Source organism: Neolamprologus multifasciatus, unplaced genomic scaffold, assembly GCF_963576455.1.
Source record: "Neolamprologus multifasciatus unplaced genomic scaffold, fNeoMul1.2 chr03_unloc_1, whole genome shotgun sequence".
Taxonomy (NCBI): domain Eukaryota; kingdom Metazoa; phylum Chordata; class Actinopteri; order Cichliformes; family Cichlidae; genus Neolamprologus; species Neolamprologus multifasciatus.
Window position 1 is genome coordinate 1,707,179 of NW_028181971.1, and position 15,320 is coordinate 1,722,498.

Sequence of the window (15,320 nt, forward strand, 5' to 3'; positions counted from 1 at the left end):
TGATTTTCTTTGTGGATGATGATGTATTCTCACACTGATCCTTCATGATGATGCTGCCATCCACCCACTGCTTCTAGTGTTGCCAACTCCTCAGTAAGGGAAATTGCTATTGGCTGTCCTAAAAGTCGCTGGAAGTCGCTAAATGATGTCATCGCCTAATTTGGATAAATGGTCATGCTAATGTAATTGTAACGTACGTTGTAGGAGAGAAAAATAACATTGTGGAAGAGACATAATGTGAGTAAAAAAATGTCCTTGAATGCATTTAAATAAATAAATCATAGTTCTGTCTGTAACTATTACAACACTCTCACCACATTTGTTAACAATTCTCTCAACAAATGTGTTTTTCCTCGTTTTTTGTTATCCAGCTGAGACTTTGGGTATAAATGTGTCATAAACAGGAGAAAGCAGTGCAGGTTCAATGTAATCAAACCTCAGACTGAGTTCAAAATCATCACCTGTCCCAGATACCACATCAGCACCAGAACCATGATGTGTTTACTCACATTTAAAAAGGTGGAGGTCAGTGTGAATGGACTGTTGTCATTGGTCTGAATGTGCCTCTATAAACATGTGCTCTTCATTATTGATGTTTTCCAAATGAACAGAAAATGAGACTTAATAAAATCCTTCTGACTGTTGTTGGAGCAGGTTGGGTCCTGGGATTGAGTCCCCCACTGCACCACAGGGGCTTCTAGCTTTGTTTCACAGTGTGTAGAACAACAAATAAAACCAAATCACAAAAAAACACATCAAACTTTGAGGGTTTAACCAAGGATGAGGAAGCAGACTCGGCCACAAACAGCTGGATATATGGATGGTTACCACAGCAACCACAGCAGTGTGCTCTCAGTATATTTAGTTGTATAAAGGTGTTTGTGGTGTGTTGCAGCTGAAGCAGCCTCATGTATGTTGACACAGGGAGAAAATAGTGTGAGAACACTGTTCACAGCAGTCACAGCTCGCTGCCTTCAACAGTCTCTTCCTTCCTTGTTTGGATGTCACTGATATCATCTTCTGCTCTCACACTGACCACCTGTTGAAGCTAACATGCTAACATGGAAGCAGCAGGTATGCCACCTGTGGCAGCTGAGGTCACGTGATCTGAGTGTTTGAACCACACGTTGGAGCAGCGTTTCCAAACATCTGCACTTCAGAAGCTCCAAAGTGTGGAAACGTCACTGTGGAGCGTCTCATCCCTATCTAAGAGATTTTCTTGCCTCTGCAAAGCGAAGCTTGCAAACAGCACCATAGTTTGTCAATCCCAACCAATCAAAGCGCTCCTTATGTCACATCACATGACTCGTGTGTTTACCTCTTTGATTAGCACCCAAAGAACTAAAGAAAGGCTAAAAGGACGTTCAGCCAATCAAATCCCTCCTAGGAATAGGAAGTCTAGAGAGGAAATGGAGCAGAGAAGGAGAATCACCAGTTTAAATGTCTGAGTTTTAAACTGGTGACCCTCTAAAGAGGCTTTTATTGACTCTGTTTTCTTTACAGCTTTTTTCACCATTTAAACTGTTTAATATCAGATTTAGAAATAACTTTTGGACAGTTTTTCTACATTTGCACTAAAATGTGACATAAGTAATGACTTTCTGACTTTACGTTGGACTAATCTAACGACTCAGCCTGGCTATGTTGGACTTGGTGTGGAAGCAGCTCCCAGTTTGAGTTCAGGAGACAGACACCCTCTCTACTTTGAAGATCAGCTGCAAACTTTCCTTTTTGATAAAGCTTATAGTTCGAGCTGGATCAGGTGAACCATCCCTTAGTTATGCTGCTATAGGTTCAGGCTGTTGGTGGACTTCCCATGATGGTCTGCTTTCTTCTCCACTCCCCTCTTTTCACTCCTGATGCTTTTATATGTCACTACTGCATGTCTTTTGTCTTCTCTCTCCTTAGTTTGTGTTTTGTTCTTGTCTCTCTGAGCTCATCTCTTCTCTTTCCCCTCACCCTGCAACCAGTCATGGTAGATGCTCCTCCTGGAGCCTGTTTTGACTGGGAGGATCTTTGTGTCAAAGGGAGTTCTTCTTCCCACCATCACCAAGTCCTGCTCACAGTGGATTGTGTCGCGAAATCGATCAATGTAGAGCAGTGAGACAAACCACGGAGGCCCCTGAGAAGTGCAATCAAACGATGAGTTTATTAACACACAGGAGAAAACATCAGCCTATGTCTTCTGACAAAAATACATGTTGTGGACACTTACAAAGCAGTGGGGTATACGCCCCCCCAATGGTGTCAATAAAAATAGTCAGATTAAAATAGGTTCCAGACATTAGTCACAGTTAATGGTACATCTTGTACATCTTTAATGGCTATAAACAGACATAGAACTTCTCTTTTCTATAACACCTTCCATACAAGGTAATAAACTTCAAGCCCTCAGGGTCTTTGGGGCTAATTATTGACTCTGGTCATCTGTTGCCAAGTAGAGTAAAATATAGTGAGACACCAAATGAGTTAAGGCCTCAGGCCTGACACATTCCTAGATTATATGTGTTATATGTATTGTAAGCGTGCATGCAATCATCCTGTTCTAGTTTCCCTCAGCATGTATCACCTGGACAGTCACGCCAGTGAAGCTTAAGACCCTTAATGAACCGAACCTCAACTCGAAATAAGCACAAATATGCAATGTGTATGAAATACTTCTGACCGTACTTGTAATAAAAGTTATCATAATGGAAGGATCCTCAAATGAACATCTTCAATAGACAACTTTAATGAAATATCAATACTGTGAGAAATATTATTAGATGGAATAATGCTGTAAAGAATGTTATTAATGCAGTTATAATGATGCAGATTATATGGCAGCAATAAAATAATTTCTGTATCTCCACAATTGTCTGATGGTTGGGGCTTTCTCTCTAATATTGGAGGCTGTTACCTTACACTGTTAAACAGCTTCAGATGACTGTTGTTGTCTGTTGGGAATTGTCACTTTTAAATAAAGTTACATTGAATGGATGTAAATGGATAGATGTTATTGTGACAAAGAGAAAACGATTGTTGACAGATCGATTGTTGTTTTGTGTGTCTGCAGTCTGTCAGGCTGTCTGATCACAGAGGAAGGCTGTACTTCTCTGGCCTCAGCTCTGAGCTCCAACCCCTCCCATCTGAGAGAGCTGGACTTGAGCTACAATCATCCGGGTGACTCAGGAATGAAGCTGCTTTCGGCTGGACTGAAGGATCCAGGCTGGAGACTGGACACTCTCAGGTATGGAGAGAATGTCTGATAGAGGAGGAAGAGCTGGAAACATTTCCTGTGTCCTTCACTCACTTCCGGTTTGTTTCCTGCAGATGACACATGAACAATCACACATGCAGGAATATTTTCAGGGACAGACACACTAGTCTAGCTGGATAGTACATGGCTATTTATGTAGGGGTCTCCAAGGAGTCTGTTTGCAGGAACATTAATTATAACTTTAAGTCATGTTGAGAGTTTCATTAAAAGTAGACCTACAGTTAGGTCCATAAATATTTGGACAGAGACAATATTTTGTAACTTTAGACTTTATTAGGTCACAGGTGTACCTGAGATAGTGGGCACTGTGTACCTAATAAAGTGTCAGCCATGTGTATGTTTCCCATGCTGTATGTCCACAGTCTCAGTGACACTGACAGAAGGATGAAACAAGGCTGTGAATCATTTCAGTCTGTGTGTGTGACAGAGCCAGACAGGAGCAGCTAACATTCGGAAATGGAAGCGTAAATAATGACAAACTCTACATTCACGGCTGAATTCACAATAATTTGTTCTCAAGTGCACATTTAGCAGCTAATGCTAATACTGTTTTCCCTTGCTTTCTACAACTTGAGCAGCTATTGCTAAGTAGGCCACTTTGCTCTGCTAAGGATTTGTGTGACCATGATAGAAACTCTGATAAGCTAATGCTGCTAAGCTAATGCTGTTTATGGGCCCTGTTAGAATCAATATTTCATTCTCATTCTGTTGTTTGAGAACAATATTAACGTCTCACATCATTATTACACAAGAGAAAAGGGTATTAGCGTTAGCTACTAATGCTTATTCACCTAAAATTAGCTTTAGCTGCTAATGGGAGCCTAGTAAGCATAAACCCTTCACATCATTATAATGCAAGGAAAAAGAGTCACTCATGGCAGCCTATTTAGCATTAACGTCACATCATTATAACACAAGAGAAAAGGGTATTAGCATTAGCTACTAGTGCTTATTAACCTCAAATTACCTATAGCTGCTAATGGCAGCCTACTTAGCATTAACTCCTCACTAATATAATGCTAATTTACATCAAATTAGGATTAGCTGCTCATATTGTTATAAGGAAAGAGAAAACATTATTAGCATTAGCTGCTAATAATTATTCACCCCTAATTAGAATAAGCCGCTAAAAGCAGCCTACTTAGCATTAACTCCTCACTTCGTTGTTACCCAACGGAAAAGAGTATTAGTATTAGCTACTATCATTTTTAATAAGTAAGAGAAAACAGTGTTAGCATTATTGGATAATGCTAACTCACATTAAATTAGCATTAGCTAATAACGGCACCTGCTTAGCATTAGCTGGTCACATTGTTATAAGGCAAGAAAATATGGTATTAGCATTAGCTGCCAATTTCTATTTACCTAAAATTAGCATTAGTGACTAATGGCAATCTACTTAACATTAACTCCTCACTAATACAATGCTAATTCACATCAAATTAGCATTAGCTGCTAATATCAGCCTACTTAGCACTAGCTGCTCACATTGTTAGAAATCAAGAGAATATGGTATTAGCATTAGTTGCCAATGCTTATTCACCTAAAATTAGTATTAGCCACTAATGGTAGCCTATGTAGCATAAACTTCTTATTGCTAAATGAAGTTAATTAATGCTAAATAAGCTTAACTAAAATGAAAGTAATGTTAGCTATAGCTGCTGGTATTGTAAGTGTAAGATAAAAAATTGCTAGCAGCAGAGGATAATGCTAACACACATAATAATTAGCATTACCTAATAATGGCAGCCTTCTTAGCATTAGCTGCTCATATTGTTATAATGCAAGGGAAAAGAGTTGGCAAAAAAATAGCTAGTATTAGTGGCTAATGCTAATTCACCTAAATTAGCATTAGCTAATGATGGCTACATACCTAGCATTAGCTACTGATATTGATATAAAGCAAGAAAATATGATATTAACATTAGCTTTTAATGCTTTTTCATCTAAAATTAGAATTAGCCACTAATGGCGTCCTATTTAGCATTAACTCTTCACATTGCAGAGGAAAAGTTAAAATTGAATAAAAAAAGTGTTCACATTAGCTACTCCTATTGTTTAAAAGTAAGAAAAAACTTCGTTAGCATAAGCGAATAATGCTAATTCACCTCAAATTAGTATTAGCTACTAACGGCAACCTACTTAGTTTTAGCTGGTCACATTTTTATAAACCAAGAAAATATGGTATTAGCATTTGCTGCCAATTCCTATTCACCTAAAATTAGCATTGGCCACTAATGGCAGTCTACTTAGCATTAACTCCTCACTAATGTAATGCTAATTCACATCAAATTAGCTTTAGCTTTAACATTAGCTGCTAGCATCAGCCTACCTAGAACTAGCTGCTCACATTGTTAAAAGGGAAGAGAAAACGATATTAGCATTAGCTGGTAATAATTATTCACCCCTAATTAGAATTGGCAGCATACTTAGCATTAACTCCTCACATTGTTATAATGCAAATGATGCTAACTTGCATTAAATTAGACTGCTGTTATTAGCTAATGCTATTTAGCAGTAGCTGCTCACATTGTTATAAAGCAAAGGAAAACGATATGAGCATTAGGTTCTAATGCGTATTTGCCTTAAATTAGACGTAGGTGCTAATGGCGGCCTACTTAGCATTAGCAGCTCAGATGTTGTAATGCTAGGGAAAAGAGTGTTAGCATTAGCCGTTCACATTGTTATAAAGTTAAGGGAAATAGTGTTAGCATTAGCTACTCAAATTGTTAAAAAGTAAGTGTTAGCATTAGTGCATAATGCTAATTCACATCAAATTAGCATTAGTTAATAACGGCAGCCTATTTAGCATTAGCAGATAATGTTGACCTTGGCCCACTGGAAAAGTTAAGAACTAAACATTTAGGAGTGTTTCTCGATAGCTCTTTCTCATTTGAGAAACAAATGAATTCTGTTATTAAAACCAGCTGTAAGGTTTATATTGTTGATTGTCATTTATGCTTAGAAATATTTACTCATATATGCTTAGAGTTTTAATAAACACTTTTTTTTTTAAAATTTATTTAGGAACATTTTTATGCAACCAAATAAAAGAAAAAAAAAAGAAAAAGAAAAAAACAAACAATATGAGGTCATGGGAAGATAACATACGCCCGTACATACATCTGCACATCCACATATACATACTTCAGCAAGTCTACATTACTAATTCTACGCATTAAAGGGTGCTGCCACAAGCTGTAAAGTCCAGCCATTTTCTCCATCGTCTCCTTCCCAAATCTCCCTGCAGTCGCAGAGTGAAAGTCATACATTCCATCAATTTGACGTCTTCCACTATAGAGGTAAAAAGTGTTACAGTGGGAGGATCTCTACAGAGCCAGCGTTTTGTTATGGCCTTCTTCGCAGAAGCCAAGAGAACTTTCAGAAGATAAACATCATCTGCAACTAAATCGTCTGTAAAATATCCCAGATACAATGAGGTAAATGTACAAGACACGTGGAATCCCAACACCTCTGTAATTATCTTTACAACTTCCGTCCAGAAGGGTCGTATGAGTGGGCAGGACCAGAATATATGACCGTAATCAGCCATGTCTTCCCCACAATTCCTCCAGCAAAACGCAGGCGTGGCACTGAATTTAGACTTCTGTTTAGGCGTTATGAAATAACGTATAATGTTCTTCCAGCAGAAGTCCCGCCACATGTTGGAGTTAGTTGTGGTAAACTGTGTCTCCCAGATCCGTGCCCACCCATCTTCTGTAATCACAATGTCCATTTCTTTTTCCCATTTCTGCTTTATGTAAATCGTTGAGTTCCCTTTGAGTTTAGTCATACATTTGTACAATTTACTTATCAAGGCTCTATTACTCCCAGAGTCATAAGCATCAATGAAAATATTAACAATCGAGAAGTCTCCACAGACACAGCTCTTTAGTCTTTTGCCAATATAGTCACGGAGTTGCAAGTATCGAAAAAAGTCTTTTTTCTCGAGGTCGTAAGTCTTGCATAGGGTATCAAAAGCCATAATTTTAGATTTTACAATAACCGAACACCCAGCAGTGATTCCATGCCACACCCATTGTTTAAATCTACTATCGTGGGAAGCAGGTAAAAAATCAGGGTCATACGCTGGCCACCTCAGAAGTTTTATCTCTTCCTGGAGTTGTGCCTGCCTGACCACTCCCCTCCATATTTTTAATGTAAAAGTGACCCAGTGGCTGGGCGTCAAGGTATCATCCAAATCAGAAGCTGCGTGACCAAGTCTAGACTGGATTGGCGTGTCCGAGAGAGACATCTCAATCGTCTTCCACCTTGCACAAAAGTATGCTTAGAGTTTTATAATCGATTGCATGATGATAGAGGTTTGATCCTTAGTAGTCTGTAAAGACTACTTCCAGAGTGCTCTGGCATGCACACACCACTTGGGGCCATGAGAGAGGTCGTACCCTCTCTTACTGATTTATGGTGTAGGACAGGGGTCTCAAACTCAATTTAGCTGGGGGCTGCTGCAGGCAGAGTCTGGGTGAGGCTGGGCCACATTAGGTTTTCCACAAGAAAGGCATGGTTAAAAAATTCCAATCTTCTCAAATCTCTTTATAATTTTTTTTTAACACAAAATATGAAAAATAAATAAACAAATTAAGAATTAATAAGAAAATAAATCAATCTGTAATACATAAATAAAATAATAATAAGATATTTTTAGTCAGTGAACATATGTGTTTTTTCAGTCTTCTATATCTGCTGTATTTAGATTGAAATGTCTGTATTAACAGTTCTATAACCTTCTTCTGAACATGAATGGAACACTGTAGAAAATGAACTGTTCTTCTGAACATGGCTTCTCTTGCCTACTCCTTGCTGCTAGAGACCTGGCAGCGTTTCCTCTCGCATAGCCGAGCCAGATTTGGCCTGAGGGAGGAAGCAGTTGCGACCCTCAGTATGTCTTGAAGATGATCATCCGTAAGTCTGGACCTGTACTTGGACTTATTGAAGTTCAAAGTGGAGAAGAGCTTTTCACACAAGTATGTGCTACCAAAAAGGCACATGGTCCACTTGAACATTCGGGAAAGCCGAGGGAAACTAGGGCTCAATTCTCTCAAAAATTGTCCAAGCTTGTCTGCTTTTCCACTCACCTCCCTGAACTTTGCTTTGAGTTCAGAGTTGCACTGCAGCTCAATGAGCTCCATTTGAAGCACAGGAACACTAACTCCATCCTTCTCCATGAAGGCTTCACTTCTGCTCTCAACTCAAAAAGTCTCTTTAATACTTTTCCCCTGCTGAGCCAACGTACCTCAGTGAAGTCGAGCACATCCCCATATTCTGACTCCATTTCCTCTAAAAAAGCACAGAACCTTCGGTGCTTTAAGCCCCTGGATCTGATTTGGTTGATGCATTTCACAACAATAGACATCACATTGTCAAACTTCAGGCATTTGCTGCAAAGGACCTGCTCATCATTGTTCGTTGATGCATCATTGGTGCTCATCACCAACCTTTCTCTTCACCGCAGGCTTTGAAAAAGACATGTTTGGGGCTATGTAACTTTTATAATTCTACTTGGTGTCACTGTCGCATTGAAGTTTCAATCAAGCGTTTAGTCGACGGACGGGGAACGTCTCAACGCGTAGAGAACGTCGTTTCTGCTTCTTTTTCTTGCAACCGTAGCACGGCGATCGGCAGATAAAAAGCCGGTAGCAGTCTCCTTTGTTTTTACCCTCGATGTTCATGTCTTTCATGATGACACGAACACCGTGGCGTTTGCATATGGTAGAAAGTACAGGAATACAGAGCGCAAAAAAGGCGACTGCTCACGGCGCCGGGCTGTTGTTACAGGAGAAAGAACTGGAAATGACACCGTGACATATAACAAATAACATCACCTGTTTCTGATGTTAGTTGTTTTGACTGCTTTTACATTATATTGAAATGTATGTAATGTTCATGTATGCTGCAATGCAAACGGAGTGATGCAAATAAAAAAACATCGACCCACAAATTACGGTGCGACCCTATAATTAGTCCGGGTTACCGGGGACTGTTATTGCCGATGAACAGGTGTCTCTATGTGACTGCAGACTAAATTGGGCTGCATTGAGTTCATTACTTTTCTTTTATCCCGCCGCCTACGCATCACTTTGAGAGTTAATATGAGATCTTTCTCTGTGAAAAAATAACTAAAACTCCCACTGACGTGTGTATAAATCTATATACGTATAATGTCCCGCTGGGCAGAAACTTAAAAAAAACAACTTTTTTTGAAGTGTTGTGAACGCAGCGCGCTGGGGCGAATGTCTGCGTTTGCCCAATAGAAAGGAGGAAGCCAGCCAGGCACAGAAAAGAAAGAAACACTCCAGGGCAACGCTGCTGTAACTTTCACTCATTGAGAAATGTTTCCCTGCTTGCATCAAGCCCGGCTGGTGTCCCCTGAGATCCATATCCCACCCTGATTGGTGGGTTAATTCAGCTCCGCACACAACACTGTAAAGTGTCATACATTATCAAACTAACATTAAATTTTCATATTAAGGTGGGGGCCAAAAACTATCGTCCTGCGGGCCGCAATTGGCCCGCGGGCCGCGAGTTTGAGACCCCTGGTGTAGGAGGACACCTACTCTGTGTCTGGTTAAGTATAAGAGCCCTTTGTTAGGGGGACCACTGGACTCTTAGCACCAGCTTTGGGGTCACAGGGTCACATCTGGAACACACACACACACACACACACACACACACACACACACACACACACACACACATACCTACACTATGCACAGACTGGTACTCTTTGTTCATACCTGTGTAAGACGTCATATGTTAATGAACTTATGCATATTCATGTAACCTCAATAAAGAGCAGTGTTACGAGGGAGCAGACGAGAGCGACTGAGGTCAAGTGAAGGAACGGCGCTGTCACAGTTCTCTCCCTCATGAATTGTCTGGTTCCAGCGGTGGGTCTGTGCTAGACGACCCATCACCAGCTTTTTCCAGCTTTTTCCACTGGTTACCAGTACGTGGTAGAATCCACTTCCAGATCTGGTTGTTTGTCTTTAAATCTCTGAATGGATTGGCTCCATCTTATCTCTCTTTAACAAAATAATCCAAGTGGAGCCCTCAGGTCTGCAGATAAGTAGCTTCTGACCAGAACTAGACGTAAAAACAGAGGTGAGCTTTATCGATCGCTGCAGCCAAACTCTGGAACAGTCGCCCTTCACATCAGGTCGTCACCAACACTCGACATTTTTAAAACCCGGTTGGAAACACATTTGTACTCTGTAGCTTTCAATTCTGACGAGTCTTTATAGTAATTACTGTGTATGTTTCCTATTTTCTCTCTACTCTGTGCAGCACTTTGGCTCAAGCTGTTTTTAAATGTGCTGATAAATAAATGTAGATTTCTTTGAATAAAACAGTGGAGCCGAGCTTTGAGCTCAGTGTGTAACAGTGTGTGTATGAGAGCCATGTAATGTCCATGTGTGCATGCTGACTGTGCTGCTCTGACCCCCCTCCTCCTTTCAGGGTGGAGCCTGCTGGAGTCCGATGGTTGAGACCAGGTCTGAGGAAGTGTAAGTGTGTTTTTAATGGGATTCATGAAAACAAAGCAGCACACATTCAACCATCTTCATCATGTCAGGAGTCATCATCAAAGTGTCAATCAATGAACAGATGATGGATCAATAACTGCAGCTGGATTGTGTTTGTTCTCTCCATCAGATTCCTGTCAACTCACAATCGACACAAACACAGTGAACACAAAGCTCCAACTGTCTGACAACAACAGGAAGGTGACACATGTGGAGGAGGTTCAGTCATATCCTGATCATCCAGACAGATTTGATGAATATCAGCTGCTGTGTAGAAATGGTCTGACTGGTCGCTGTTACTGGGAGGTCGAGTGGAGAGGAAGAGTTTATATATCAGTGAGTTACAGAAGAATCAGAAGGAAAGGAGCCAGTGAAGACTGTTGGTTTGGATGGAATGATCAGTCCTGGAGTCTGTACTGTGATTATAATGGTCCTCGTTCTGTCAGGCACAATAACAGACACACACCCATCTCCTCCTCCTCCTCCTCCTCTGTCTCTAACAGAGCAGCAGTGTATGTGGACTGTCCTGCTGGCACTCTGTCCTTCTACAGAGTCTCCTCTGACACTCTGATCCACCTCCACACCTTCAACATCACATTCACTCAAACTCTTTATCCTGGGTTTTACTTCTATCCTGGTTCGTCAGTGTCCCTGTGCTGAGTGGGGTGTAAAGAGTGTCTCCTGTTACAGAAACACTCTGACTGTTGAACAGATAGTTCAGTCTGTACATGTCTGTCTCTTTCACTCACAAACACGTTTTCAGATTCATGGATTCAATCAGTTGATGTTTGAAACTCTTCTAAATGATTCCTTGTAAACTTCTTCCTCTTCAGTCACAAACAAACAGGAAGTGATGTCACATGTGTTCCTGTCCACACAGCAGAATGAGTCTATTGCTGACAGTGATGTACAAACAGAGTGAGCATTTCTGAGGCCCAAAATAAACTGAGTAGTTCACTGAATGAACAATGGACTGTGAGCTCAGTTCCTTCATCATTAGTATGGATTATATATGTATATGTATTATATTAGTATCATATATATCAGGTGCTGCTGCTGCTGGTTTCAGTCATTGTGCAAATGTGCTGTTTGTAAGGTTGTAAAGCTGCAGTCAGCTGAGACTGAAGAAGTCACCTGATCAGTGAGCAAACGTTTCTGAAAACGTCCAGATGAACAGAATCAACCTTTTGGGATCAGCCAGCAATGCAGCATCATTGTTGTTCAGGTTCAGAGGTTTGCAGGAATGAACTGATGACCAGAAACAGCTGCAAAGTCCAATAAAATACCAGCTGGAGTTCAGCTGCATTTGAAGAAGTCAAAGAAAAGTAAGGATGGCAAAGGGCCATGTTTTCTTCCAAAGAACTGAAAACATGGTCGACGCCTCATTAGAAGAATAATCTGGACATTTGTGAGGAACTCTAACCAAGAAAGCAACACAAGAAAGCAACGTCAAACAGATCCAACAGACAGTTTCCATGACTGGAAGTGTTGAGTGTAAAAATGCTACATTGCATTATTGCATCCTCTCACCACAGGAGGTGCTGTTGGCACCACTGATTGCTGATCAGCTGTTCTCTGATGATCTGATTGATACTGTGAATAACGGGACTCACTGAACTCTGTGACACAGTGAAGATTACAGAGTTTAACTTCAACATCTGACTGACGTCACACAGACAGAAGGATGAACCAGTGAGGCACAGAACACAGTTACTGGAGATACTGGATCAGCTCCATGTGAACCTCTGATGGAGAAGCTGCTGAGCCAGAGAAACATCAGGACATGACAGGCAGCTGCACTTATCTAACAACATGTAGCAGAGCTGATCTATGTTAGAGGATCTATCACAGCAGCTGAAGCCAAAGTCCAACACTGGATAGCAGCTGAGCCTGTGCTGAGTGTAGTGTTACAGGAAAAGGGCAGAAACACTGACACTGGTAGCTCACAGTGATGCTGACTGGGGCACAGAGCTGAATGATGCAGCATCAGGACACTGTTTCAGTCTGACTGACAGAGAAACCTGTAGCTGTATCTACATGTGAGGCAGAGGCTACACAAGCAGCTTTCTATGTTTCACAGTGACTGAGATCTTCAGTGGGGGTGGACATGCTCCTGTACAGACCTCTGAGGAGAACCAAGGTGCAGTCAAAGAGTCCAGTCTGTCCTCACAGATGTGAACATGTGGTTTCATCAGGTCTGCTGTCAGCTAGCAGGCTCACATCAGAATCACTGTTCCTGAAAAACACAGTCTGTGTGACATCATCAGTCAGCTGATCGTCCCAGATCTGAATGGTTTCTGTCTCTACTGAGGAAGTCAGAGAATATCACTGAGGTGTGGATCAGGTCTGAGTGAGCTGTGGAGGGACAGCTTTAAACAGTCCACAGGTCTCACGTCCTGCTCAGTCTGGTAGCAGATACCTCGTATTGTTCCAGATGTGCTGACATCACCAGCAGCAGCAGCACAGCTGTGTGATACGATGAATCTCAGTTATTGATCCAACACACAGTAAATACAAAGATCAGGATTTCTGAGAGTAATCATTATGAGTCTGAACACATGATCACTGAATGTTAGTCTCCACAATAATAAGCTAACACAACCAAACACAGCTTTCAGCTCTTATTTTGAAACTGGCTTATTTAGAGAGCTGTGATGTGAGCGTGCCTGGCTCTGAGGCACTTGGGTCAGCCTCTGTTGTTTAGAAGTGTTACAGACTGTGAATGACACAGACCTGTCAGTTTTCATGTTTGTCTGTAACACAGCTCAGGGGCTCCATGCTGAACGCATCCATCCAGTGTTATTGATCCAGTACTAATACCAGCATTGGGATCAATACTACAATACACAATCACATGTGTCCACGTGATGCAGTTTGAAGAGCAATAAGATGTCTCTGTATGAGGAGGCGGGGTCACAGGAGGTTCACAGAAACTCTGCAGCAGCATCATCAGCTCACATGGAAACTTTGATGATTCACTTCTGTGGTGTTTTTACAGAAACACGTCACAAAATTAGCTCCACCTGTTTTGTGTGTGAGCTTTGAGTTTCTTGTCTTCATTCTGGATTCTTGTGTTGCTGTTTTTACACACAGCAGATATTTCCTGGTTGCTTCCTTGAAGACCACATGAAGCTTTCTGAAGCTTGGATTGAAAACGCTTCATTACTCAAAGCTTTCCAACACAGGCCTCTGTGCTGCCATCTGGTGGACAAACATATGAAGTGCAGCGTGAAGCTACAAATTAAACTGCTTCAGCTACGTTTATATATAACATACTATAACCTGTATAACTATATGTATAGTGTATTATGTAGGTTTTAGAGCTGGGGGTAGAATTGCTGATGGCCTGGTTGTTATTTATGTTCCCCATGGTTCACCAGCTCTCACACAACATCAGCACCAATGATCCACGTCCTTATAAACCTCTGAATCAGGTCCTGAAGCTGTGACGTCCTGAGTGAAGACCTCACTGATCACATGACTCTGGTCACCTGGACTCAGTGTTTCTGAAGCAGTGTGCTGGGTTTTTAAAAATACGTGGCTGCTGCCTGATGTTGGGCCCACAGAGGAAGACGACTCACTCGCTCTTCTTCACTTCCTCCTTAAACATGTGGAAGGAGAGCAAAGTGCTGCCAGACTCTTATTTCTGACAGGAACAGAAGAAACCACAGCAAACTGTTCCAGTTCTTCATCTTCATCACAATCTATTTATTTCTGATGGTGTCTTCAGTCTGAGGGTTTGAAGTTTCCATGTCTGTGTGATGTGTGGTGTGAAGGCTGCTGGTTAAACTGGGACTCACTGTTTAAAGCACTGAGTGCTCATAGAGAGATGCTCCATGAGTCCCAGTACAGACTACAAACATGGTGGAAACTTAGCTTTGATATCCACACACTCTGCACGTCTGTGAGTAACTGTGATGAAGATGTGCAGAGATCTGTGTACAAACAGGAGAAAGACTGTAAAGACTCTGTGCTTCTAACAGCCTCTGTTAACATATGTGAGGCTGTTTGTTGTTGTTGCCATGGAGCTTTTCACTGTTTGGGTCAGCAGGTCATGTGATCAGGTTTGTTCTGTGAAAGCTGGACGATGGTTCAGTGTCAGGGTTTGTTTGCATTCATCAATAAATATCTAAATAAATCAAAGACTCCATGTTTGTTCTTTCATCATGTGACCTCTGCTCATCCATCTCTGTGTGTATCAGGATACATTTAGTTCATAATACACAGAAAAATCAGAATTATTACCTGTAATAAATGTGAAAGTAAAGATTCCTGCAGTGATAACCAGGCAGGACTGAAACACATCCAAGCTGTCACCACGGTAACAGCACCGTCCATCCACAGGTGAGGGGAGGAGCAAAAAGAGGGACTTTCATCATTTTATACTAAAAACACTCAACTAATGTTTCTAATATGAAACAAATAAGCCCACATTAATGTGAGCATTTATTCAATAATAATAATCATGATTTCCTCCTGATCTCATTTCCATAGCAGAGAAAACTGTGGTGTATATTGAG

General features: G+C 41.1%; 1 protein-coding gene across 8 annotated transcripts in view; it reads left to right on the forward strand.

Annotated features, from left to right (window-relative positions):
* Positions 1-14,943, forward strand: part of LOC146490545 (NACHT, LRR and PYD domains-containing protein 3-like) — a 218,844-nt gene extending 203,901 nt beyond the window's left edge. For all 8 annotated transcript variants that reach the window (XM_085153074.1, XM_085153073.1, XM_085153075.1 and 5 more), the window contains 3 exons: positions 3,056-3,229; positions 10,736-10,782; positions 10,931-14,943. In XM_085153074.1, the coding sequence (XP_085009200.1) occupies positions 3,056-3,229; positions 10,736-10,782; positions 10,931-11,460 (751 nt within the window). In that variant the 3' untranslated portion in view covers positions 11,461-14,943. The remainder of the gene's footprint in view (positions 1-3,055; positions 3,230-10,735; positions 10,783-10,930) is intronic.
* Positions 14,944-15,320: the final 377 nt, after the last annotated feature.